The 26825-nt window shown below is 42.3% G+C and overlaps 1 protein-coding gene across 11 annotated transcripts in view; it reads left to right on the forward strand.

Annotated features, from left to right (window-relative positions):
* KTN1 (kinectin 1) overlaps nucleotides 1-26825 on the forward strand; it is an 81695-nt gene that overhangs the window by 43994 nt on the left and 10876 nt on the right. For 3 of the 11 annotated variants that reach the window (XM_054161676.1, XM_054161679.1, XM_054161681.1), the window contains exons 12-39: nucleotides 130-198; nucleotides 1932-1969; nucleotides 2558-2648; nucleotides 3305-3373; nucleotides 4087-4124; nucleotides 4243-4333; nucleotides 6622-6690; nucleotides 7937-7971; nucleotides 8137-8227; nucleotides 9129-9197; nucleotides 10747-10784; nucleotides 11386-11476; nucleotides 11634-11702; nucleotides 13231-13268; nucleotides 14108-14198; nucleotides 14300-14377; nucleotides 15258-15295; nucleotides 16295-16385; nucleotides 16490-16558; nucleotides 16971-17008; nucleotides 17898-17988; nucleotides 19968-20054; nucleotides 21908-21997; nucleotides 23081-23161; nucleotides 24191-24280; nucleotides 24369-24461; nucleotides 26079-26150; nucleotides 26559-26642. In XM_054161676.1, the coding sequence (XP_054017651.1) occupies nucleotides 130-198; nucleotides 1932-1969; nucleotides 2558-2648; nucleotides 3305-3373; nucleotides 4087-4124; nucleotides 4243-4333; nucleotides 6622-6690; nucleotides 7937-7971; nucleotides 8137-8227; nucleotides 9129-9197; nucleotides 10747-10784; nucleotides 11386-11476; nucleotides 11634-11702; nucleotides 13231-13268; nucleotides 14108-14198; nucleotides 14300-14377; nucleotides 15258-15295; nucleotides 16295-16385; nucleotides 16490-16558; nucleotides 16971-17008; nucleotides 17898-17988; nucleotides 19968-20054; nucleotides 21908-21997; nucleotides 23081-23161; nucleotides 24191-24280; nucleotides 24369-24461; nucleotides 26079-26150; nucleotides 26559-26642 (1989 nt within the window). The remainder of the gene's footprint in view (nucleotides 1-129; nucleotides 199-1931; nucleotides 1970-2557; nucleotides 2649-3304; nucleotides 3374-4086; nucleotides 4125-4242; nucleotides 4334-6621; nucleotides 6691-7936; nucleotides 7972-8136; nucleotides 8228-9128; nucleotides 9198-10746; nucleotides 10785-11385; nucleotides 11477-11633; nucleotides 11703-13230; nucleotides 13269-14107; nucleotides 14199-14299; nucleotides 14378-15257; nucleotides 15296-16294; nucleotides 16386-16489; nucleotides 16559-16970; nucleotides 17009-17897; nucleotides 17989-19967; nucleotides 20055-21907; nucleotides 21998-23080; nucleotides 23162-24190; nucleotides 24281-24368; nucleotides 24462-26078; nucleotides 26151-26558; nucleotides 26643-26825) is intronic. The other 8 variants (XM_054161680.1, XM_054161682.1, XM_054161677.1 and 5 more) reach the window with 4 other exon arrangements.

Here is a 26825-nt window from a genome sequence, read left to right on the forward strand (position 1 = left end):
TTTGAAAAGTGTCTGACATGTAAATGCTAAACTGTTCTTACTAACATAATCATGGCTACAAGCTAATCCTAGCAAAAGTTGACTAGCTGCAGATCTCAGCCTGCTTTTCTTTCTGTGCTCTCTTACAAGGAGCTGATAGAGCAGAATGATGCTTTGAATGCTCAGCTTCAGAAGTTTCATTCACAGATGGCAGCCCAGGTACAGCATGTTCTCAGACTTTTGTTTGTAGTCATGAATTTTGAACTTTTGTTAAAAGTCAGGGATTTTCTTGTTTTGCTTTTTAATTTGTAGCTGGCTATGAGATGCAATGCTAATAGCAAAGGCTTGTTAGCATTCTCTTTTCTAGTGTTTCTCAAACTGATTTAAAACTGAAGCTTCTCCTGTCTTTTTTTGGGGGGGAGAAAAGTCCACTTACTTCCTCATGTAGTGGCTTTCATTTATAACCAATGGGTGGAATACCTTTTTGGATGTTTGTTTTCTGTAGCTTTGCATGTGTATGATGCTGTCTTGTGATTCGTTGGTCTCTTTGTAGTTGTCCTGTGAACCACCTGATCCCTTGTGCATCAGGTTGAGAAGAAGTCGTAGATATGATAGCTCCCATATAAAGCTGTTTGTTCATTCCCATGGTGCAGAAGAAAAAAATTTCAGCACTAAAAACCCCCCACTAAACCTGTACAGTGCCTTTCTCAGTTCTTTTAATCTCTCAAATATTAGTTTGTCTACTTTCTTTGAGAAATGATTTCTGTTAAGTCTAAAACCCTTGGAGCCACTGAAGGTGCTACCGTGTGGAGCTAGGCCACAGAAATGGGCTCAGAAAGACCCTAATTTCTGTGAGAACAAGTGGAAGTTGTTCCTGAGCAGTTGGGTGCTTTGTTCTTTTAATCATGGATGTGCTTGGTGTATTTGACTGTATATGACATCAAACTGAAAATGTGTCATCTGGCTTTGCGTGAAATGCTTTAACCCATTGGGTGAGGAGGGTAGCGAAGGAAGAGGCTCCCTGGATGTACAGCATCTTTGTGACCTACTCCTCTCATCCTAGGCCTTTAATAGGACTTTGAAAATAAATCCCTAGGGAAATCTTAGCTCTGGGTTACACAAGGGGGTGTGTGCTTTTGTCCCAGTGGCCATGAAAATGCAGAGCCACTTTTCCACCATGAATAGTGGGTGTGAAAATAGCACTCTGGGGAAGTGAAGTTGGACTGAATACTCTTCTGGATGTAAGGACTGATCAAAGTGGTCATTAAGAAAACCCTCTGGGACGGGAACTTCTGTTTGATATTTTTCTCTGACATTGTTCTCTATGCTGTGATCCAGATGAGGTAGTATGGGAATTGCTGTAGGGTGAGGTTCAGGATTTTGGGGAAGGGTAAGACTGGATAAGGACAACCATTTCTCTGAAGCACAAATGAGCATCAAGTTATGCCACAGCCACTGCCAAACTGGGTGTAAAACAGTCTGCTGAGGTCTCTTGATGGCTTGATAACAAGTGTGGTGGGCCTCTCCTGCCCTGTTGTGGGTGACCACATAGGAATAGGCTTTTTTTTCAGGAGTAAAAATGCCGCTTGCTGATTTTTATGCTTCTGTTCCTAACACAAGTCCTGATGCACTGCGCAAGGTTTTAATGTTTTAAATTTGGGTAGAGCACTTAATCCTTGAGACACAAATGCTGGTGATCTGTTTGTATCTGTTTGAGAGGCAGATAAGATGGTTCATTTTTCCCATTTGTTTCCTTAGGCCCATAGGGAAGGAACACTAGTATGTGCTGGTGTTCCTTCCATGTTCCTTAGCCTGGAAATAGTTGGAAGCATCCTTTACTAGTTTAAGATAGCTAGACAAATCTTACACATGCTATTCCTGGCTTACTGGTTCTTTGGCTTGCTTTGCTTTTGTCTATTTTTATTTTATGTTTATTTACTTTCCTTCTGCAGACCTCAGCTTCAGTCCTGGCAGAAGAATTACACAAAGTGTGAGTATTCCTTTCCTCTGGTATTTGGGAGGTGTTACAGGTGCTTAATGTGTGCCACCTTTCTTGCATGCACATGCAGTGCATACCGGAGGAACTGGTAAAGGAAATGTTACTGTCATGCTCCTCACCATGAGGTTGACTTTGGGAGCTGGGAAACTGTTTGCTGAAGATTTCCCTTCAGTGTCTGTCCTCAGGTTTGGAGTCTGTCCATGTCTCTCTATGCTACATGAAAGCAGTGTCTCCTCTCTTGTTTCCCACTGCTTTATGGGCATAGATCAGTGCAGGAATGTGCATGACCATGAGAACTTTCAATATTTGGGCTGTATGGCTGTGCCAGGAGATTTCTCCCTTTGGGAGATGATTGTAGTTGTTTCAGAGCTAAGAGAATGTCTCATAAATTTTTGGCAAGCAAAGAACATTTAAAATGGATGGGAAAGCTTTTGGACCCAGAGTGTACTGTCAGCAGGATTTAGAGTAGGATCTGGCCTTAATGGCCAGTATGTATTTTGTGTTTAGCCTGATGCTTCATGTACCACTTTCATCCAAGACCTTTTAGTACTGTTTTGTCATCGTTCCTTGTTTGTGCAGGATTGCAGAAAAGGACAAGCAGATAAAGCAGATGGAGGACTCATTAGGCAACGAACATGCCAACTTAACCAGCAAGGAGGAAGAGCTCAAGGTATAATAAAAGCATGTGTAAATGCCAGTTGATACAGGGGGAGGCTTGTTGGCCATGTACACAAAACGAAGCCTGCAAAGCTACTGCCTTTGGCTCTGGTAACAGCTCTTTCAGCTGTTCAGGCTGCTGATTTTGCTCTTCTAGGCAAGGCCAGTGCTTGATGCTGGGAAGCTGTTACAGAATTCCAGCATGGTAGGGGTTGGAAAGGATCTCTGGATATCATTTAGTCCAGCACCCCTGCTAAATCAGTCATCCACAACAGGTTGCCCAGGATCACATCCAGTTGTATTTGGAATCTCTCTTGAGAAAGAGACTCTATAACCTCTCTCAGCAGCCTGTGCCAGTGCTCTGGTGCTCTCTAAGGAAAGAAGTTTTTCCTCATGTTCAGACAGACCTTCCTGTGTTCCAGTTTATACCCACTGCCCGTTGTCCTGTCACTGGGCACCACTGAAAAGTGTCTGGCCCTATCCTCTTGACTCCAGCCCTTTAGATCTTTGTAAGCAAGCTTGTAGGAAAAATAAGAAAGGCTGAGGCTTTTACTTTCTACTGCCTCAATTCCTTCAAAAACTAACCTGAAATACTTTGCACTCAAGAGTGAACTTATCTGAAGTACCGTCTCTATGCAAAGTGCTTATGCATTTTTCTCCTTTCTTCAGGTCTTACAAAACATGAACCTATCACTGAAATCAGAAGTACAGAAGCTACAGGCTCTGACAAATGAACAGGTTAAAAAAAATTCAGATTTAATTTTACTCTTTCTACTAGCTATTCTGGCACAAAGGCAGATCTATTGGCTTTAACCAAGCTGTGGTTAAGCACATTAAAGGTGTGAAGCTACTGAACTGGGCTAATACGTGATTCCCTGGAGTTCTTATAGCTGGTGGGAGTCCTACTTCTCACCCTTCCTTCACCAGCAGAATGTTTCTTACTTGATTATTCAAGCTACTGAACTAATTTGCTTGGTTGGTTTAGATATGGAGGCATGCAGGGCACTTCACAGGACTGAACACAGCTGTGCTTGAGTATGCAGTCTGGGCATTTACATACAAGAATCCCTCTAGAAGAAACTTGAAAAGCAGGCAGCACCCTCTGCCTCACTATAGATAGCTTTTTAGAACTGAACAAAATGCTGACACTCTGTTACTGCTGTGTGGCCAGTTCATTATGGAGGTGGAAATGAAGTGTTTAATTAGAGATAATCCTGGTTGGCAAATGGATCTCTTGCAGATCATCTGCCTTTTGCATAATTGCGTGCTGGCCTGATATATATTGGTCTTTTAAAAAGTGCATGAAGCCAAGCTTACCCCTTTCACTCCTGCTGGCAAGTCATGTGCTGAGAGGCCAAATGACTTGTTCTAGCTTTTTAATATTGTGGAATGAAAGGTTGATTGAATCATGTGATGTATCTTAAGTCTGTGTTAATCCTCTTTATATCTAGGCTGCTGCTGCACATGAGCTGGAAAGGATGCAGAAAAGGTAAATAGCTCTGGGATTTAATAAACAATGTATGTCAGTCTTTTATGTTCTTTTTGAATCAATGCTTTTTGTTAGACCTGGATGAGAAAACACATTTAACTGTTCTGCTCTGTCTCAGTATTCACATCAAAGATGACAAAATAAGAACTCTTGAGGACCAGCTTCGAGAAGAGCTTGCTCAGATTTCAAACACAAAAGAGGAATTCAAGGTAAGATACAGAACAGCTTGTTCTTGTGCTTATTTACAGTACATTTGCCAGACTGTGGGTACTGTGGAGCAGTTCATACTATTGAATGTTGATATACAATTGATTTTTGGGTATTTAAGATAAATTGCAGTGTCCTTTTTACAAGGCAAGACCAATGGGGGTATTCAAGTAGCATCAACAGACTGCAGCAGAGTAAGAGATGGGGTTGACGTACGTTAAGTGAGGTGTCTGCAGTTGTGAAGAGTGAGGTCTTTGAAATCTAGAAGAGGAGGAGGTTCAGTAGAAGCTATTGCAACTTCTCTGCATTTTACCTTCTGATATGACTTTGGCGGCCTTGGTGTGAGCCTTTGTTTGGATTATCATGTTGTAAGGTTTTGGAGTGGGGTTTTTTGTGTGTGGGTGGGTGTGAAAATGCCTTTTTTCCCCCCTTTTGCTGTTTCTCGTAAGGCTGCAGCTGAATTGCTGAAGTTTTTAGTTCAGACATCTGGAATCTGTATAGCAAACCTGGTACTCATTTCTAGATGGTGTGTGCAGAGAGCAGCTTCACCCCTGCTTGCCCTCTGCCACCTCAGGCTTTATCTTCTGAACTCTAGCTGTTAGAAATAGACCTGCTTCCTGAGAAAGCTGATGACTCAATCTTTTTAACTCTTTTGAAGCCCGTGTTAGGTACTGCTGCTCTTCTGATGTTGCTGGTGGAAGGTCACTCACTTTGAGTCTCATAATATGAAGTTGATACTGAGGAGTATAGCAGGGTAGTGGTAGAGGCAGTGTGTTTTTGTTGGGGAAGCCATGCCTCCTGAGTCACCTGAAGTTCTTTGAAGGTGTTAGCAAGCAGGTAGTAAACTTGATTGTAAGTATTCAAGTGGCACTTTCAAGGCTCTATAGTTTCTCTGAGCTGCCAAAGAATAGAGGGAAGAAGTTTTATCAATAGGAAACAAAGTACAGTTTCAGTTGGTTTTGTAATAAAGCTATCAACTGGATTTTCAGTGAAGTGTGTGCTGGGTAATGGGTTCATAAACAGTCTGGAAAGGGGAGTGGGAAGAGGTGGCAGGCTTGAATAAGTTGGCAAGTCTCAAGTTAGTGACACTCTCAGGTTTTCAGCATGGTAGAATGTTTTAAAATGGCAGGTGAAGTGGTGAAAATGAATATCAGGAGGAATAATCTGACTTGCCTTTAATGTGATGGTTTTTGTAGTAACTGTTAGCCAGGAAAAACACCTTGGAGGTGTTGTGGATTGGTTATGTGCCAAAATCAACTCAGTGCTAAGTAATGGCAGAAGTCATCTGTAGGTAATTCTAGCAGTTCTTGGGAAGTAAATAGAGAACTCAACACAGATTGCCATCATCATGACCATGATACAGTGGAAATCCAGTGTGCTGTCAGCATGAATATTATGTGCTCTCCTAATATCTTTGTCCTCCTGTCTTTGATCCCAAACACAAGCCAGACCAACTCTGTACTAAATGCTTCCACCTGAGGAAGTGCTGCTTTTATCCCAGGTACATGAAAGAAGGAAAAGCCAGGTTCAAAACAGCATTTAAAAAAACAATCTTTTAATCCTCATCATTGCTGTTCCTCCCTGCTTGTGTAGTCCCTGTAACGCTTTGGGTCTGAGCGTAGATCATGTGTCCTGCATTTTCCTTTTGTAAAACACCAAGCAAGTCTTTGTAAAGCAAAAAAGCAGTAATAGAGGAGGATTTTAAAATACATATAAAGAATCCAGACAGGAAGCCTGTCTGTGAAGAAGAGCTGAGTGTTTTCTAAAGAGCAGGAATGCTAGAGGGGAGGCACGGTCCATAGTGCAGCTGTTTATCTTCCCAGTTCACCTCTATCCAGCCTGCAGTAGGACCAAAGTGTGGGAGCTCTCAGCTCCTGCACTGCCATAGCTTGCAGTGCATCCTCAGTGTGAAGTCAGCTGAAGAGAACTAGAGAGGTCATCCTAGACCATTTGCTTTGCCAGATCAGTGATTTGTGAGAGGCAGATAATCAAATCTTGACATGATGCTCAAGAAGGAAAATGCAATTTCTCTTGCCTTTCACACTTGGTGCTATCACTCTCTGCCAGGGAATAAACATGGCAACAACCAAGCGTCTCATGGGAGCATAAGGACAAAAATGTTAATACAGAAAAGCAAGAAAGAAGGGAGAGAACTCTTGGTAGTTTTGCAGCTTCCAAAGAGCATGCTGTAATGACTTTTGTACTATTTAATTACCGTGCTGCCATTATGAAAATGCTGCAGTTAGTGTTTGCAGTTCAGAACTGATAAAAAGTTTAAATTTCCTTCCAGGTTCTTAAGGATCAAAACACAGCTCTGCAAGCTGAAGTTCAGGAGCTGCAGACTCTCCTGTCTGAACAGGTATAGCCAGTGCTCACTGGGGTTGTGCTAAATTTCTTTTAAAGTTGTTTTTCTGAACTGGTTGATGTCAAAGCTTGTTGCTTTTTAGGTACCTTTTTTCCCTTCCATGGAGGGTTCAAGTAAGGCAGTTGTGACTGTCTTCTAGGTCTAGTCAAGAGTGTCCAAACAAAATGTGTTTGTTTATTCTTTTATTTCTATCCCTGAAGAGTCCTTGCTTAATGCAAGCAAGAGATTATTTCTGCAACCTCTCCCAGTTTTATTGGTGGTGTTCTGGAATAAAAACTCACATGATCAACCAGTCCTTCCAGGATAGAAGACTCTTCCCTTGGCTATGGAGAGACCAGAGTAAGATCTATCACCCTACATATTTTCTTCCATCTTGGAATGACTTCTTAAACCAGGAATAATGAAAGAGCAGACCTCTGGAATGGGAAAACTATTTACATCATGATGTCTTCTGTCCCTTCTGTATTTTTGCCCATGGCACACCCGCTGCAGCCAGTGTGACTGGTGCTCACACAGGATGCTACAGGTTCAAAGCTCTTGTTGCTTAGCCCTGTCTCCTTTGTGAGCCTAGGAGAACTCTTGCCAGCACCACTGTCTTTGTACCATCATGGAATGAGAGAACTTCCTAAAACACTGGAAAAAGACGTGCAGGACAGTAAACATTTAATTTTCTGCACTGGGGTCTGCTAGTGAGCATTTTCTCTTCTGGTGAAGAGACAGATTTGCAGCCTTAGTCCCCTGGATCTGGCGGATTTGGTGTCCTATGTGAAATAGTGGCGCTGATTTTTCTTGCTAGATGGTTCATGTTTCTCATGTGGTGTCTTGCAGTGTATTGTTGAGAAATCATAAATGTTTGCTGAGTGAGTCTCAGGCTGGTCTTGTGGTTTCAATACATGCTCAGATGATTTCTCAGGTACTGAGCTGACTGCTATGGATTAGATGCTGCACAGTGCTTGACATTCATTAAGATCCCATGTCCCACAGCATCTTGTCGCCAGTTTGTCGTCCATTATTGAGTCTGTACCTCCTCTGAAACACCAGCGCCATCTCAGCATGAATATTAGACACATTCTCTCCCTACTTTATATTCTCTTCTGGATTAGTGTGGCAACTAATCTTCTGGTTAAGTTGATGCTCTCTGGTTATTTCTATTTTTAAAATCCCAAACAATTATTGATCCAATTAATAACCACCCTTTTTTGGTGGCGTTTTGTTTTGTTATTGTTGTGTTGTTTTATAGGCCAACAAAGACTTGTTAGAGCAGATGGAAAGAAGGTAAAAAAGATTTATTTTTTATTTCCCCTCTTCCTCCCCCTTCAGAATCAGAGGCTAAAATGAAGCTCTAGTTTTGTTGGCAGCAAGGCTGCTGTTGATAGCTGAATTGCCTTGAAAGGCTAACTCTCTTTTCCTAATACTCTTGAATTGTTTTATTTTTTTCAGCATGAGAGAAAGGGATGATAAAATCAAGACAGTTGAAGAGCTGCTTGAGGCAGGACTCATACAAGTGGCTAATAAAGAGGAGGAGCTGAAGGTAAAATCTCTCATATTATCTTTTTACAGTGAAGTAGAGATTAAGTGCTCTCCTGTGAAGTGCGTGTTTGAGCACTCATAGTGCATTCTGAGATCATTCCCTTTGAACAGGAAAAGCATCTTGTAGAGACAAGGTTAAAATCTTTCTGATAAGACTAAGCATGAGCATTGATGATGCACAGTGAGTGCTTCTATCTGCTCACTCCATAGCAGATTTTGCTGGGATGTGTACCTGGTGCCCTTTAGAATAAATACATCTCCAGAGCTGTATGTTTGGTCTAATCTGCAACAAATCTGTCTTTAGGAAAGGGTGTTTTGTGAAAACCTGGCAGTGGGGGACTCTTGCATCTTATTGCTTAGTTGGTAATCTGAAGGGTTGCATAGGTTATAAACTAGAGACAATTCTGGGTTGATGCTAAAGGTTATTTCCTTCCTGTTTATAAAGAAGCTTGTGATGAGAAGCTTTCATGTACAGTACAAGAATCCCTGTTTTCAGCTGAGTTTTGTTGGAGAGCACTGTCCTGTCTCTGTGGACATAGCCAAAACAATGCTTACTCTCTTAATGTCCCTAAATTGCAGGTGTATCACTGACACAGCTGTACTGGGGGAGGGGTTGTGATCTGCCAAACACTCAGGTTACTAAACAGCCAGAACTGTGAGCCCATCACCTTGATTTACCCCTGCCCCTGGATTCTATCTTCCTGTGGCTTGAAGTTCCCTCTGAGTCTGCTGTAATGAATAATTAGCTCATTGAATACTTTGGCTCCAGCTGCTGCAGAGGGGGGTCTTTTTCAGACTTTCAAAGTTTTTCACTTGTTCTGAAAGAGATTACTTTTCCATCAAGCTTAACACTTTTTCCCCAGCAAATGAGTCTTTCATTATCTCTGTGTCTGCTTTCAAAGGCACTGCGAACGGAAAATTCATCCTTGAGAAAAGAACTTCAAAGTCTGCAAATTCAGCAATCAGAGCAGGTAGGACTTTTCATCTAAAACTTTTATTACACCTAAACCGAATCTAAAAGAATCTTGCTGTGGTTGCAAAAGTCAAGGGAAAAAGGTGAGGATGTCTTTGAAGCCTGTTGGCAAAGCATCCTCTTTTCCTCTAGCGTTGGTCTGGAAGCCGATACTTCTGTCAAATACTTCGCTTGCCGGACTGTTAGAAATGTGGTAGATGTGAAGGTTCCAATTCAGCAGCAGTTCTGGGTTGGTTTGAGTTTGCCATGCCCTGAAAAATAACTGTGGCTTGGTTTTTGGTGGGTTTTTTTTTTTGTTTTTCCCAGAAGACTAGTGCAGCAAGCATAACTGTTTGGCAGCTCGTACTGCACCAGCTTCATTATACATATTTGAGCTTTCTAATGTTAATCCATATTTGTGCAGCTGTCAGTCCCCTTCTGTTTGTCTCTGCTCAGTGACACTGTCAGTTTTAGCATTTCTGACATGCCCTGGGTGCCAGTGGGGAAGTGCCTTTCCTTGACATACAGATCTGCTTTTATAGCTCACGACGGCACTTCACAGAATGGTTTGGGTTGGAAGGGGCCTTGAAGATCATTTAATTCCAACCCCCCTAGATCCAACACCTGCTTCTAGACCAGGTTACTCAAGGCCCCATTCAGCCTGGCTTTGAACGCTTCCAGGCTTGGAGGCTCCACAGCTTCTCTGGGCAACCTCTTCTGTTGCCTCACCACCCACATGGGGAAGAATTTCTTTCTAATGTCTAATAGAAATTGAGCACTTTATGGTTTGAATGCTTCCCCCTTTTTCCTGTCATTCTGTCTTTGTAAAAAGTCCCTCTCCAGCTTTCCTGTAGGCCCCCTTCAAATACTGGAAGGCTGCTCTAAAGTCTCCCTGATTCCTTCTGTTCTGCAAGTTGAGCAACCCCAACTCTCTTAGCTTGTCTTCATAGGAGAGGTGCTCTCAGCCCTCTAATCATCTTTATGACCCATCTAGGGACTTGCTCTACTATTCTATGTCCTCCTTCTGGGAGTACCAGAGTTGGACCCAGCACTGATTAGTGGTCTCACCAGAGCAGAGGGGTAGAATCCCTGCCCTTAATCTGCTGCCCATGCTACTTTGGATGTAGCCTAGGATACAGTTGGCTTTTTGGGTTGGAGACACATGTTGCCTGGCTCATGTTGGGTTTTTCATCAGTATCACCCATTTAGTTTTTAGAAAATAATTTGTGAGACAGGACAAGCAGAATAACTATGGAGAGGGGTATGGCAGTACCATACTGGTTAGCTGATCAAATGCTGATCTGATCCTAGGCCTCCCTCTCCTGGTAAAGAAGGTGAGGGTTTATGCTTGTTTTCCTGGAATTTGCAGCCTACTTTGTAGTACTGATTTGCTGGGGACTGGAGACCGGCAGCTAATTTTCTCAGGAGCAGCCAAATAGTTAATCGTTAGACTATTACATAGTTTGACCAGTCCCAAAGTGCTCAAGCTCTCTATTCCTCACCCCTCAACACTTGCTGATTGTTTTCTTCTATCCTGTTTTTCTAAGCTGAAGCTCTGTTTTGAACAGGTTTCCTTCCAATCACTGGTAGAAGAACTCCAGAAAGTGTAAGTAGCTGTGCAGATTTAATTTCTGGTTGTTACCTCTGTCTGTCTCTACACTCTACAAGTGTTTTACTTCCCAGAAATGATTTGCTTTTAACTGGTTGAAGTGTGTGTGGCAGAAAGCATTATCACTTTGGAAACATGTCTCCTCAGTACCTTTTGAAAATCCAGTTGCTTCTCTGCTAAGCAATTAACTTCAGAAGCCCAGCTTTGACTAGACAACGAATTGCTCTGAATTGTCAGTTGTTTTTCTTTAGTAGGCACTAAAAGGGAGTGAGCTTTGTTCACTCTGTGTGTGTGTGTTTGAAGTTAGTACTTTGATGGAATGTCCAGTGAAGGCTGAATTTAAGTGTGTGTCATTTCAGGGATTATTGATACCTTAATTAGAATTTTAAGACAGTAATAGCATCTATTTAGCATGTCAACTAGTGGTTATATAAAGCCAGCTTATTCTGTATTATTCTGTCATACTCCTCCTATGTATCTCCTGCTTGGTCCCTCTGTGGGTCCCAGAGGCTTGTGATGTGCTACAAGCCAAGCATGTGTATTGTTTGGGTATTGCATTTGTTCAGCCAGTTAATGGTACTCCTCTGATCTTTTTAAGGATCCATGAGAAGGATGGAAAAATCAAATCAGTGGAAGAACTCCTACAAGCTGAAATCCTTAAAGTAGCAAGCAAGGAGAAGACTGTTCAGGTATCCATCTCTGCAGTACCCACCTCTCTGTGTCTATGCCACTGACTGTCATTTATTTGTTACCGCACGGCACTCTGTAGTGATGAATTTCTAGCATCCATTCTTGTGGTGTTTTTGTTTCCATTGTCCAATCCTGTCTTGTTTTGTCATTGAAAAGGCTTTGACACAGGAAATAGAGGCTCTGAAAGAAGAAGTAGGAATTTCCCAGCTTGAGATGGAAAAACAGGTAAAATACCTTAGTGCCAGACGTGTGAAACAGCCTTGCCTTAGATGCACTGCTCACTCATTTCTGTTCTAGTTTCTTCTCTTTCACTGGTGAATGTCACTGGGTAAGGGAGTTTTTAATGGTAGAATTACAATGTTCTTGGATATGAAGTCATAAATATGTAGCGTAACTACAGTTGTCTTCCAGAAACCATGCTCCTCTGGATGCCTGAGATTTCAGGACTGTTAGTATCAATTTTGGCAAGAATTTCTGTAACTTGAAAGTATTGTAGCATTACCTCTGGCTGGGCATATTGCATGCTGTCCCTGCAGTAAACATGGAACCCTGGGACATCTTTCGATGTTGGTAGCTTGAAAATATCAAGTGCTGAAGGTGCTTCTCCTTTCCTTGGCCTTTCTGTGTTGCTAGAACAGTACTACAAGCCCAAATTGTATCTGGTTTCCAGGTAAACTGAAGACTGTTTTCTTTCCAGTGTGCCAAAAAAGCCTATCTTGGCATTCCTCTAGTTCTCAGGAATGCAGAAATGGAGGAGTATTGGCTTTTTTTGGTGTGCTTGCTGTCTAGCATCCAAAACAACAGGAATGCACATTTCCTTAGGGAGCCCATTCTGCAGGCAGCTTAATCTGTCCTGCTGTTAGGAAGTTTGCTTGGTTGTTTGTGTGGGTTGTTTTTCTTGTTTGTTTGGTGTTCTTTTGGTCTGCACTTTTTCCCCCCCAAGTCCTTCTAGCTACACTCCAACATGTCACCCCTTTTTCTGCTTTCCTTGGTGTAAAAGTTTTGTCCTTTTTAGGCAAAGCTTCATGGAATGTGTTTCCGTCTTGGGCTTTTTCTCCAAAAGAAATTACCAGGAACTGGATTATTTCTGTGTTTCCTTCCCTAGATCTGACAGAGCTCAGAACAAAATACAGTTCAGAGTTGCCAGCTCTGAAAAGCTACATAGAACAAATGCTTGCTCCAAAAGACATGTGTTCTGCACCCTTTGGTCTTCTGCAAGCAGAAACGAGGGCTTTGGGCTTTTCCAAAAGCCCTACCGTGTTGTGGTGGAGCACTGAACTAGCTTATTTGGGCAGCCTAGACATAACCACTGTCATGCTGGTATACAAAATTCAAAGGAAATATTCCCTCTGCATCTTGTTTTTTCAGTCTGTGAATTCCCATTTTAAGGCTGAGGAAGGAAGAGCTTATGTTGCAGTGATCATTTAAAAAGCATTTCCTTGTGCAAAGGTCTAAATAACCAGGATCACGCTTCCACCACGAGAGGCAGTGGGCCTGCTTGTGCTCTCATTTGCACTGTTTTCTTTTCTCCTCTGGGAGTCATATTTTGAATTTGCAGAAGGTGGAGACACTTAGCTTCTCATAATTTATTTTCCCACCAAAAAAAAGTGTTTGTTTACACAACTGTAACAAATAATGCCTATTTGAATAATGTCTGGTGGCTTTTCCCACTGTGTCTCTCTAGAAGAGCTTGTAGCATTTGCCTCTTCTGTGTGCATGAACTCAAGCAGTGGTTGTTTTATTTTCTTTTTAGGTGTCAATTACATCACAAGTCAAAGAACTTCAGACTCTGTAAGTACATTTGTTAACACATCTGATCTGCTCTCTGCACCCTTTGTTTCCCTCCTCCAGTTTGTTTTTAAGTTGAAGTGTTCTTGCCTGCAGTCTGTGCTCTGCATGAAGTGATCCAGGCGATTTACACTGGTCTTAATGGTTATGTCCTTGTTAGTAATACCTGGTCCTGTTTGAGATGGAAAACAAGGTGAAGCACTCCGTGGCATTGTGAGCCTCAGTTAAAAAAATAGGGATTAAATTCAAGTCAGGATGGAAGGACATAGGCAAGGCACTATGGCAAACTTAATTTGGAAAGGAAAAGCTTCTTTGCTTTGAGGGTGCCAGAGTTCTGGAGCAGGCTGCCCGGAGAGGTTGTGGGGTCTCCTTCTCCAGGGAGATTCCAAACCTGCCTGGATGTGATCCTGGGCAACTTGTTCTCGATCACCCTGCTTTTTCAGGGGACTTGGACTGGGTGATCTCCAGAGGTCTCTTCCACTATTCTGTATAATTGTGTAATACCTGCGCAGTAGCTGGGTGGAGAATTGAGCCACCCTTGTGTCCCCAGCTGGGGAGGGGAAAGGAAGTATTTTTAGATGAGGAGAACACGTGTGAGAGATCCCTGCAATATGTGTCAGTGCAGAATTTGCTTTCACTTAATGAGCAGTACCATTGATCAAGGGCATCTCTTGTTAACCCAGACTGAAGTGGAACTGTTCACACATTGATTTGTAGTGGGTGAAAATTGTGTTGTGCCTTTGATCACATAGGCTGCTTTTGTTATGTGCTACAAAGCATAGGATGCCTCTTTTTTCAGATAAATAAAAGAGCAAAGGTTTATGCTGTGTGTGTTGCTACAGGCTGAAAGGGAAGGAAAAGCAGGTGAAAACCATGGAAGCCTTATTGGAAGAGAAGGAGAAAGATATTGTTAAGAAAGGAGAATGGCTGCAGGTAAGCTCCATTGGTATTCCAAAGGGAAATAAGTTCTGTTGCAGTGGTTCTGGCTGTGGACAAGTTATGTTTACTCTTCTGAACTTTCTTTTTGTCCAAAGGGGCAGAAGGATACAATTGCACAGCTCACCAGTAAAGTTCAGGAGTTAGAGCAACAGAACCTACAACAGCTCCAACAGGTATGGTCTGCAGGGTGGATGTGGTTTGGGAGTGCTGCTCAGTTCAACTGGAAGATGTTGTTTTAATTCTCTAACTTTCATAAAGGGTTTACATTGGCTTCAACATAACAGAGCTATTTAAAATGCTGCTTGACTAAACTGGTAGTTGTAGTGCAGAGAGCCAACTGGTTTAGCTGTGTTAATCCGAAACAGGTTTTACATAGATAACAAGTTTTGAAAGCTTTTCTTTAGTCTGGATGATACTATGCAAAATGAGTTGCTTTAGTCATCTGAAAACTTTGAAGCTCCTTGACAGAATCAGAGCTGTGTGGTAGGTTCCTCCTTGCCAGAGTGAAGTGGTATCTCTGTAAGGCTATGTTCATAGAGAAACTCTTGCTGTAACTGAATGTAGCAGCTCATCTTAAGTGGGCAGGCTTTGCTGTGATTCCTTTCTGCCTTTGATGCAGAAATTGCAACTGTCTGGAACACTTTGGGTTTTGATTGCCTGCACTGGGCTTGAGAATAGGTAGCTTGTAGCCAGGTGCGACTTAATGGAAGAATTTTTCCAGTAAGGCATTATTGTAGCTCAGTTTGGATTTTTGTTGATGATAAAGGTGAGCAAGTGAGTTGCACTCTTATTTAGGGTGGCTGTCTAGACAAGGGAACGGTGGATTGGAGAAGGATTGGCTGGTGTAAAGTTTGGGCTTCTTGGTGTAAGTTGTGCTTCTGAAATACTTTGTCTGTTTAGATATTCGTGGGGCAGTGATGCAAAAATTGCTGATACCCCTTGGGCAGTAGTCTTGGGAGCTGTGTGGTGCCCCTAGTTGTGCAGAGAGTCACTGCTAGTTTGGAAACTTTACTGTGCCATCAAACCAAGATTTGAATTAACTTTGTTTTTCAGGCACCGGCTGCATCCCAAGTCCAGAACCTGGAGAGCCTGTGAGTATGCTTGGTAGCAGCTTCTCAAGTACTTGCTGATAATGGGTGTTCAGTGTCAGCATTTGTCTGAAACTGGACTGTTTGAGCTGGTTTCAGGAGTTTAATGGGTTTTGCTAAAATAAGCTGCTAGTGCTGATGGACATCTCCCAGCCAGGCTGTCTCCAGTGTACAGCAGCAAGCATCTGGCGTCCCTGAGTTGTACTGCTCAAACAGTGACAGTAAATGATGGCCCAGGGCTCCACTAACCAGTGAAATTGCTACTGCTTCTTGTTTCTAGTGATAATTTCTCCTTCTGTTTAGCATGTTTTTAAAAGAGTGTGGGTTTAAGTGCCTGTGGCTGAATCTGTAAAAGCAAAGAACAAATACAGTTTGCCATTTTCAGCCTGAGATGCAACAGCCAGTTTTCCAGCTCCTGTTTCATGGAGAAATACTGCCAGGCTTTCCTCTGTTTTGACTCTGCTTTGTCTGGCTGCTCTAACTCAAAGGTTGTCTGAGACTGTGCCAAAAAAGGGCTCTGTCTTCAATGCAGTCCTTTTAGTGTGCTGCCCTCCCAGCAGAGCTCCTGTATAACCAGTATGTGTATGTGGTACCTAAGGCACCTTTAGGAGACTCTCTGGCACCTTCGGAGCCAGATGGCTTACAAGATTTGCTCAGGTGATCAGTTGCTTCTCTTCCACTTGGGCTCTGAATGCTTTTGAGATCAGCTATGACTAAATGTGTGTTGATTGACATGTGGAATGACTAGTTTGCTTTAGGTTGTTCTAAGCAGGTAAATGTTTGCAGTACATGTTGTTGCAGCTGGCATGTATTTTTGTTAGCTTCCTTGGTTTGGAGCCATAGTGTAATGGTTTCTTCTCCATGTGTGTGCTCTCCTTTTGGCTGATTGTTTTATATAAATACAAAACTTGTCTTCTGCTGAAAATTGTCCCAGCTATACTGACTCTTCAGAAACATAAACTCTAACCCTTTTATTTCTTACTTTCTAAATCTTCTTTGCAGATTGAAAGGGGAAGAAGAACAAATGAAGAAGTTGAAAGCTGCAGTGGAAGAAAAAGAGAGAGAAATTGCAAGCCAAGTAAAACAGCTGCAGGTAAAGTGTAGAGGGAAGTGCCTTGTGTTGTAAGGAGTGTGTGTGTTATGAGTATGTATCTAAATGTCTGCATGTACGTTTTATTGCCTCTTGTCTTTCAACAGGATCTACAAAGGGAAAATGAATCTTTTAAAGTTCAAATTCAAGAATTAAAGCAGGAGAATTGCAAACAGGTACAGCTTCCAATTACAGTGTTAGAGTGAAGTCAAGGGGGATGCTGATAGATTGGATGAATGGCATGGAAATCAGTAGCTGTATTAACCATATAAATCCAGGGCCAGCTTTGGGGTTGGATTCCACCAAGCCAGCTTTCCTGGCTGTTGCATATCTCTTCTTGCTTTCCTTTATCGTCTGAATTTGCAGCCTTTCTTATGCCTACTGTATTTTTGTCTGGCTTTCTACCCCTGTCTTTACATGCTGCATCGCAGCCAGCGTTCTTCTGGCCAAAGTAGGCCGGACTGGATTCCTTTGAAGGCTGGGAGTGCAGCTGCGTAGTGTTGCAGCAGTGGCTGGTTAAGAAGGCAGATCATGTCCTCTGTGCCAATCTTCTGATCTTCTCCTAATGAATTTCTGATCTGTTTGTAGGCATCTTTGGCTGTCCAAAGCGAGGAGCTTCTGCAAGTGTAAGTACTGCCAGGAGCTGAATGCAATAGATAAAGTGCTAAATTCCACTTGCTGCTCAGGAAATTTAAAGGATGAAATAAAAGCCAAATGTACAATATCAGCATGTGACAAGTGTCAGTATAAAAATCAATCCTTACTATCTAATAAAACTTGAGATAATCCTCAGGTGCAATCTTGTGCAGACAGTGCTCACAATATAAGCACACAATGTAAGCAAGGCATGATTAATTTAATGTGCGTGCCAGCTCAGATGTATGTCTGAAGAATATAAATGTTGATGTTTCAAGCAAAAGTGACAAGCTTTTTTTCTTGGAACTTCAATTTAGTAGAGGGTTTGTTCCTATTATAAAGTTTGGAAATCTCTTTCCAGGGAGAACATCTCAGGGTAGCAGTGTGCTGTAATGTTGAGCTGAAGCCCACTACAGAACTGGGGAAGCTAATGCCATGCCAGCTTACGTTATACTACACAAATTGCCACTGTCATGCATTTTTGGCTGGCTGAATTATTTATCTTTAAATGTTTTTGTGAACTGTGAACTAGGTGTTTGAGAAGGAATAGTCTTATACTGCAGGCAGTGCCTGTTTGATGTCGTAGTAGCGTGAGCTGACAGACTTATCCTTGTCTAAAGTGTTGCCTTTCTGTGGCCTTGATAAATGTGTGCAGATGCCTGTTATAGGAAAACAGCAGCTTTACAATGGGCCTTGCTCTGGCAGCCTGTAGTTCACAGAGCAATAGGAAGCAAATGGTACTGCCAAGTCAGTGAGAGCAGCATTTCAAAGAGTTTTGCTGGAAGGAAAGGCAAGTTAGTGTATGTGAAAGGGTATCAGTGCTTCACTTAATTTCTTTGATGGCTCCTGACTTGCTTGTGATTATTTTTGCCAATTCAGGGTTGCAGGGAAGGAGAAGGAAATCGCCAGTCTCCAAAGTGAGCTCGCCTCTCAGAGAAATGCTTTTGAGCAACAGAGGAAAAAGAACAATGTAAGAAAATTCTTCCCCCACCTCCTTAAAAAACAAAACAAAACCCCCAAATAATCAACAAACAAGCCCCAAAGAACAACCAGACCTGTGTGCACAGACTCAACAATGCCTAGAGCATTCTGCTGAGAACGTTTTTGATGGTTGTCTGCCATATTGTTCTGTTCCCTTTTCTTGGGAGTCTTCTCATGTCTTTGAATTGCTCATTTGATGAGAGGGAGGAGACTTGCTGGGGCAGCGAGTTCTGAGACTTGAATTCAAGTCCTGTTAGCCCTGCTCAGAAACATGTCCTTTGCCACGGGAGGAAGAGGGGATGTGGGAGGATGAAGGGGACTGCTCTGACCTTGTGTGGGGACTTGAGAGGAGATGTTACCTCCAGGGCCCTCATATCTCGCTCTTCCCATTCCTAAGAGTGACTTATCCTGATCTGAAGGAGGTGAAGTGAAGCCTGCCTTTGCAGCAGACACTGATGGGGCGAGTATGGGCTGTTTGTGGGTGCAAGTAAGGCTTGTATCTTGCAAGCAGATCTGTGAAGTTATCTCCTTGTAATATTTAACCTGTGCAGGGCAAGAGAATGGAATTTTCTAACTTATATGGAAGAGAACTGTAAAAATACAGGGGGTTTAGCTCACCTGTCCTTGATAGCCTATAAAGTCCAATGAATACCATGCAATAAGCTTTATAACTTAAATATAAAGATGGTGCTCAAGAAAAATATTGAGTGTGCAAGCTTTTGAGCAAATAATGTTGCTTAAGCGCTGAAGTGGAGGGAAAGCATCTGGGTGCTCTTGGAAGACAAATGAGCTGGAAAGGTAGAATATGCATTCCCATTTTCTGGGGAATTGCAAGGTCTAGGTATCCTTCATAGTGTAGGCAGAAATCTGGCTGCTGCTAAAGGCAGACCATGCCTCTAGGTCCCATTTTTCTACACCACAATTTTATTGTGTTCTTATGTCCTGCGAAGCAGCCCTTAGGATAGCAGGCAAATGGAAGTGGGAAAGTAGAAGTGAGTGTGGGTATGTGCTAGGATTTGGATGCCACTCTGTGTGGTGAATTAACAAAACAACCTTTCAGAAATAGCTGTTACCTGAAGCAGATTGCTCTGAGGGTTGAAAATAAGTAGTAAATCTAAATCCCAAGCACCATAATCTCCTCCCCACAAGGCCCACTATCCTTCCTAGGTAAGAGCTGTGAGGTTCTTTTTAGAGGGGTTCTCAGTCTCCTACCTGAGCTTGCATGTTGACATCTTGTGGAGTACACATTTGATCACCTCGCCAAGAAAGATGCAGGAGCACAGCACTGTATGGTGGTGTTTCCACGCGGATCTGGGGTGTACTTGCCACTGGAGAGATTCCCAAAACCTCCCGGGGGGATGGTGAGCGGCAAACCAGTTTTCTTTGGGTACAGTGGAGAGAGCTGTGTGGGTAAATGCTGCAAACCAGTGTCCTGAACTTTGTGTTTCTAAAACCAGCTCTGGCTTAGTAGGTTTGGGCTGAGGCCCAAGGATTTACGCAGCTCAATCTGGTTGCAAGATCAGTGGCATAAATGTGCACACCTCCATCTATACTTGGGTCCATGCTGGGTTCTGCAGTGCCACATGCCTAACACTCTGTTGTGTAATCTGTGGTTTGGTGTCTGTGTTCCTCACTACTTTTGGAAACTTCCCTCTTTCTTCTTACAAGTGCAGTCAAAGTATGGGGTTGCTGTAGTAATATGTTCTGCAGTAACACTCGGATCAGTTTAGGACATGGGGGCAGGTTGGACAGAAATTGGCATTCCCCCCCACCCCCTTTTAATTCAAACTCTTTGAACATCACACTTGGTTTTGTTAGTCTATTTCATCTTACCCAGCAAAATCATCTTGCAATAACCAGCATTTAAATGCAAATGGTGGAATTTAATGCAAAATATCTCTCTGAAGTAAAAGCAGAAACATTTTGAATATTGGCTGAACTGAAATCATTCTTTCTAAAAATGATTAGGACCTTCGGGAGAAAAACTGGGAAGCAATGGAAGCATTGGCATCAACTGAAAAATTGCTGCAGGACAAAGTGAACAAGACTGCCAAGGTTGTAATGTTAACTGCTAGAAACGATGCATTAAGCTAGAAACAGATCTGCAGCTGGTTTTTGAAATGAAATGGAGGCATTTAACTTTTACTGCAATTTAAATAGAGTCTGTTCTGAGTGGTCATCCATATATTCCCCCCTCTGCTTCTTGCTGTTGTCTTTAGGTTTCTTTATTTTTTTTACCCTTAGTTTGTGGGCATGCTGAGTTTTGATTTCTGTTTGCATAATTGTGTGAGCTGTTGTGAATCTTTTGTTCTTTGTGGGGAGCTATGGAATAAAGACTGCTGGTGAGCAGCCTGCTTTCATCTACTGGGCTTTACTCTGCTTTAATAAATTTATTGGACTCACAAAGACCTAGAACTATATCATTATGTAAAAACCTGGGAGCTTCTCAGGAAAACTCTGTCACTACAGCTGTGAAATTCCTTCTTGAAAGCATATGAGGCTCGGCAGGTCTTGTCAGAGTTGATGTTCAATATAATGCAGGATGTGAATATCTCTGAAAAGAGCTTGCATTTGCTTTGAGCCTGATTTAATTTTAATTGTCACTATGCAGATTTAAAAAAACACCACAAAACACAAAAAACAACCAACAACAACAACCAAAAACAACCAAAAGCATCAAATTTATGTTAAAAACAGCAATCAAGTAGCTAGAAGCAGAGGAGCTCCAGGTGGGGTTGTGCATCGGTGTTTTAGAGATGTCTCCGCTCTTCACTCAGTCCCACATTCAGGGAAGTTGTGTACCTGCTTTTGCTGTGTGCTAACACTTGCCTGCTTTTTCTTGCAGTCTGAAGACTTCATCAAACAGCCTTTTGCCCCTTCTTCGTGGTTCCTAAATTGCTGCAAACTAACACACTTAGCACAGCTTCACAACCTAATGTCTCCTGTCCATTTCTCTCTCTGAATCTCAACCTGTTAATGCCACCAATCTCTTGCAGCAGAGGAACTTACAGCAGCAAGGCACAGTAACACTAATGTCAAAGGGGAAAAAAGCCACCACTGAAATCAGTGAAGGATTTTTGCTACCTTCTGTGCAGAGTTTCAGGCTTTCTGCATTAAAACTTATATGGGAGCTTGGGCATCTGATGGCTTAATTAAACCAATCTGCTACAAGCACAGCAAGCAAATATCCTGTGGCTGGTTTGCTTTTAATATTAAACAAGTGGAACAATAGATCTGTGGTGCCCTTGGATCTGTGTGTTTCTATTTCCAGATCAATGACAGAGAAAACATGGAGCCTGTCACACAGCTCTACTTATTATTCCCCATTGCATCTGAGCTTGGGGCAGGAGGGTGTAAGGGTCTCCCTCTTGAGTACTTGAAAATGTAGAAGATAGTCTTGCTTTCTTGGCCTGGTTCAAATGTGCATTAACAAAAGTTTTCTTTTGGTTGGATTCTCCATTTTTGGTGTGGTGACATCAATTTATGGGCATTTCCCCTTCTAAAATTGTTTAAGTATGGGTTTAAAAAAAATCGTTGGCTGACCCAACTTCTCGCTTTTGAGATTGCTCAATTTGAGTGGCAGAGTCGATGTGATCTGTGGGTGCAGTTACTCAGCATAGTGTAGTTTGTCTTGTGAACTAGTGAGTGATGGTGTAATTTCTGTACAGATATGCTAGACTGGAATGGAACTGAAAAGCTTAAGCACAGATGTGAAGGCTAGATTCTGAAGCCATTCAGTGTTGATTTTGGAAGCAATTTACTGGCAATTTAGGAGATTAAGTGCCTTTCTCATTTAACCTCCCCCTTCTTTCTGGATGTTAAGTAAGTTACTGTAGGTATAGAAAGGGCTATTGCTAAGTCCATGGAGCGTATTTTCCAATTTCATGTGAGCCCTTCTCTTTGTTTAGGAGAAGCAGCAGCATTTGGAAGCTGCCGAGGTGGAGACGCGTGAACTACTCCAGAAGCTGTTCCCTAAAGTTTCTCTTCCTTCTAACATGGTAAGAGAAGGGTCTCTTCCTACCCTGCATATAGGGGCTGGGAGCTCTGGTTCTGCTGTGCTGGACGTTCTGGAGAGCTTCCCCACAGGCTTTTCTGCCCTAAGGTTTTTGCAGTGGCATGTGCCTTCTGCTGGTAAAACTTGTACTTTGTGGCAGCAAAGAGGCAAAGCTACAGACAGTGACTTCAGGGAAAAATGTTGAAATAAGAAAAAGTTATCACTATTTTAATTGTCTTTTGGTTTTGTGTTTTACTGCCCCAACATCTGATTAATCTGCTTGTGTTATCTTGTGTCTAGCAGAGATAGTAAATTTTGAAGGGCGGATAAGATCTGCTGCGTATTTCCTCAGTGTCTGGCTTGATTGGGATCTGTATCTGCCCTGGTGGCTGTGCAGACAGCAGCTGGCTCTTGTGTCCAGAGAGGCTGCGTGGCCTCACTGCCAGCTCATACAGTTCAAGAGGGTTTGTTTTATTTCAAAGTTCCCTTGTAAAACACAAATTTCCAATTTTATATTCTTGGTGGCTTTTAGTTTTTTGGAAGGGAAGTGCACAGAGTTTGTGTGGTTTAGACTGTGAGTGAAGTGAGGCTGGAGAAGTGGGCTGTGCTTCATTTGTAACATCTAGAGGTTTTTGAAGTTAGTCTCCTGATGAACTAGAAATAATCTTTAAAAAGACCTTTTCTGTCAAGTTATGAAACAGTTTTCTTGGTGAGGTCCCAAAAACTACAGAGCAAGTATCTGCTTTAGCTGCTATGGGGTTTTGGAAGTGATTTCATTAAATCTGCAAGCACTTCTTGCAGAACCCCAACACTTGCAGGGAGAGCTCTTATCACCCAGATGTATTTCAGCTCTTCCAAGCCCTTGTGTACTGTGTGTTATAACCTCGTGCTCCTGGATTGCTGCCTGCTGTCAGCTCAGCTGGGCTCTGTGTGGTACTAGCTGAAAAACTGCTGTCGGGCTGTGTTAGCTCTGGGGAACTGGGGGGACTGAAACACTACTCTATAAGCCTGCAGTTGGGAGGCAGATGTCCTGAAGAGAGATTTATTTAGGTTATTCTCAGCATTAACTGAATCCATTTCCCAACAGAGCCACAGCGAATGGATATGTGGGTTTGAAAAGATGGCTAAAGAGTACCTGAAAGAGGCTTCAGGATCTGAAGATGTCAAGGTAGGCATGGCAGTGGACAGCTTCCTTGTGTGTAGCATGGAATATTTTGTGGTATAAATCTTGCAGAATGCACTCTGGAATGTGAAGTTCTGATTAGCAAACAGGTGACATGAAAATTGTTTTATTGATATTTACATCTATTAAATCAGGAATCTATTTGCATCTTCAAAAAGCACTTTCTAGAGCAGTGAAAAGGTTCATGAAATGCAGCATTGGATGTTAGGCACAACTTCTTTACTGTTCTGTTGTGAAATGCTGGAACAGGTTGCCCAGGGAGAGGAGGTTGAGGCCTCATTTCTGGAGATATTCAAGGTGAGCCTCGACAGGGCTCTGGGCAACCTGATCTAGTGAAGAATGCCCCCGCTTATTACAGTGGGGATTGGACTAGATGACCTTTGGAGGTCCCTTCCAACCCAGACCATTCCATGATAGAATTGTTTTGGTCAGAAAAGACCTTTAAGATTGAGTCCAGTCATTAACCTGACATTGCTAGGTCACTGCTAAAACTTGTTCCTCAGCATGACATCTACATGTCTGTTAGATTCCTTCAGGGATGGTGACTTTGTTGCTGCCATGGGCAGCCAGTACCAGGATTGAACAGCCACCCTTTCAGGGAAGAAATTATTCCTTATGTCCAACCTAAACCTTCCCTGACCCATCTTGAGGCCATTTCCTTTTATCCTATTGCTTCCTGTAAGGGAGAAGAGACCAGCCCCTGCCTTGCTACAACCTGCTTTCTATCAGTTGTAGAGAGCAAGAAAGTCTGCCCTGAGCATCCTTTTCTCCAGACTAAACAAATCCAGAAATAATCTTTCAAGTAACTGGTTTTTTTTCAGGTGTCTTAGTGCAGTAACATGTTTGTGACAGAGTGGTGAGAGTTGTAGATGAACATTGCACTTGCTGTTGTTTTCACATGAAATTGAAAGACAGACCTGCCAATGTGAATGATACCAGCTTGTTGAAATAAATAACAGAACTCAAATCCATGAGCTGAGATATGACTCCTCTGGTCTCTCTTCTGCTTTCTAGGCTATGGAGCAGAAGTTGAAGGAGGCAGAGGAAATGCACATACTGCTGCAGCTGGAGTGCGAGAAATACAAATCAGTTCTGGCAGAGACGGTAAGCAGGAGGCCTGGTCGCTGTGCCCTGTGATGATGCAAGCTGCCTTTCTTCTGCTGTGAGCTTTCAAACCCTGCTCTCTTCTTAGGAAGGGATTTTACAAAGGCTACAGAGGAGTGTGGAGGAGGAAGAAAGCAAATGGAAGATAAAAGTTGAAGAATCACAGAAGGAACTCAAACAGGTATTTCTGAAGAACCACTTTTTGCTTGAAGTTGCAGTGAAGGTAGATGTAGAGCAGCTCTGGCTTCCTGGTTTGCTGTGTGCCATGACCAGGGGATGGCAAAGGTGAAGCCTGCAACTGGTATAATAGGAATGACGCTTCTTTATGACAATAGTATTTTTGGTGCTCTGCTACTTGGCTTCATACTGAGTGAACTTTATTTTACTGAAGATCATATTGCCATTTAGAAAAACCCGAAAAATGGAGGAGTTGTCCGTGTCTGTAGGTGTTTGTGGCTATCCCTCTTGCCATCTTTACAGAATCAAGAACAAATGAAGAGCCAAGGAATAGAATCTGACTGTTATGAGCAGTCTGTCAGGCTTGTGCAAGTGATGCAGCAGGTAGCCAAACAGCACGTAGTCTCATGAATCCTGGTGGGATAGGAAGCCAGAGATCCAGTGTATTTTTCTGATCCTGGCAACTCAAGCTGTATTTTTGGTAAACATCTGGTTTTTTTCAAAGTTCACTTGTGAACAGATACAGACTCGTTGTGGTAAAATTTCAGTGTCATATAACAATATTTTGGAAGCTGTTAAAATAGTGCTTAATCCATTATGGTTGAATAATTACACTTGAAATTGCCTGCAAAGCTTTCGTCTTCGGAAAGACACTGTTGCTAGCAAAAGTGGTAAGAAAAAAGCCTTTTATGTTCCTTTCCTAATCTAGAATTAAAATAGGTCAAGCTGCTTTTTTGAAAGAAATTATTTCTCAAGTACTTCTGCTTAGCAAATTTTGAGTGCTAGACTATGAGTCTGGAGCAAATAGATGATATTTCATAAATATGTGGGGTCTATAAAAGGCTGTGAGATCTTGAGCTATAGATGGGCCTTCATCTGCTGTGCTTATGCAGCCTCTAATAAGGCTAAATGTTCTGGGTTTGGCTACCGATCACGCATGGATGCAGACAGTCTTCCTTGTTTAGGTAACATTTCTTTTGTTATGGCTAACAGGTAACTGGCTTAGTCATAGAATCATAGAATTGTTTCAGTTGGAAGAGAACTCCAAGATCCAGTCCAACCATTGACCTAACACTACCATGGCTACTAAACCATGTCCCGAAATGCCACGTTCACATGTTTCTTGAACCCCTTAAGGGATGGTCACTCCACCACCTCCCTTGGCAGCCTGTTCCAATGCCTGACCACTGTTTATGTCAAGATATTTTTCTATGACTTGATACTAAGAAGAGGATATGACCCCCACGTGATGACAGCCTCCTTTCAGGTAGCTGTAGAGAGCAGTGAGGTCTCCCCTTATCCTCGTCCAGGCTAAACAACCCCAGTTCCCTCAGCTGCATCTCAGAAGACTTACTGTCTAGACCCTTCACCAGTTTATATTCCAAATTCTTCATGAACCTAGGTTCTAAAGATGTCAAATAGCTTCTTATGTTGAGAGAAGGTAAGAAAGATGTTGTAAGGGAGGTGTAGCATATTGAATGAAGTGAGAGTCGTACTTCATTTGTTCACTGATTTAATCCTAAGCATTTTTTAATCATAGAAGCAAGTTTGTGTGTATGTGGAAAGTTTGTCTAAGAGCAACCTATCTGAATGACATATTTTTCTTTCTTGCAAATTCCAGATGCGTTCTTCAGTTGTTTCTTTGGAGCAGGAGCTAGAGAGAGTAAAGGAAGAAATCAAAGAAGTTGAAACTGTACGTGCAGGTGGTTTTGGTTTTGTCTTTGAAGCTTTCTCTTATTTAATCATGATGTAAGCTTATGCTGCAACCTGTGCTGCAGTTTAAACTGGGTCTTTTGGCCAGTGTTTCTAAGCAGCAGACAAGATGGGTACTGGAAGTTGTCCTGTTTTTCACTTCTGTGCTCACCCAGTGGCTCTTGTGGGACTCAGCAGTGTATTGCTTCTTGACAGTCTTGGGCTTGATTGTTTTAATCTGTTTAATGTGTAACAGTTTAAATCTGTGCCGTGCGATCACTGGATTTGACATGTTCCCTAAATATCATGGAATATCTGATTAGAAATTTATAGCTAATTATAATTCAAGAAATGATACTGCAAGCAAGTGTTGAAAGCATCTGTTTTGACTCTGTTTTTCTGTTTCTAGCTGAAAAGAGAGAGAGAACATTTGGAAAGTGAACTAGAAAAGGCAGAAATAGAACGATCTACTTATGTGTCAGAAGTCAGAGAGGTAAACATCATTGACCAAACTGTTCATTTTCTTTTGTTGACTAGTTGGCTGGCAAACTAATCTAATGCTTTAGCCCCTGTGGCTGAGGAGTTGATATGCTTGTAACCTTAGGGTAGAGCAACGCACTAATAACTGAGCAGAAGAAAAGTGGGCATCCTAAGGAGACAAATCCTAAAACTCTAA

Source organism: Dryobates pubescens, chromosome 5, assembly GCF_014839835.1.
Source record: "Dryobates pubescens isolate bDryPub1 chromosome 5, bDryPub1.pri, whole genome shotgun sequence".
Classification (NCBI taxonomy): Eukaryota; Metazoa; Chordata; class Aves; order Piciformes; family Picidae; genus Dryobates; species Dryobates pubescens.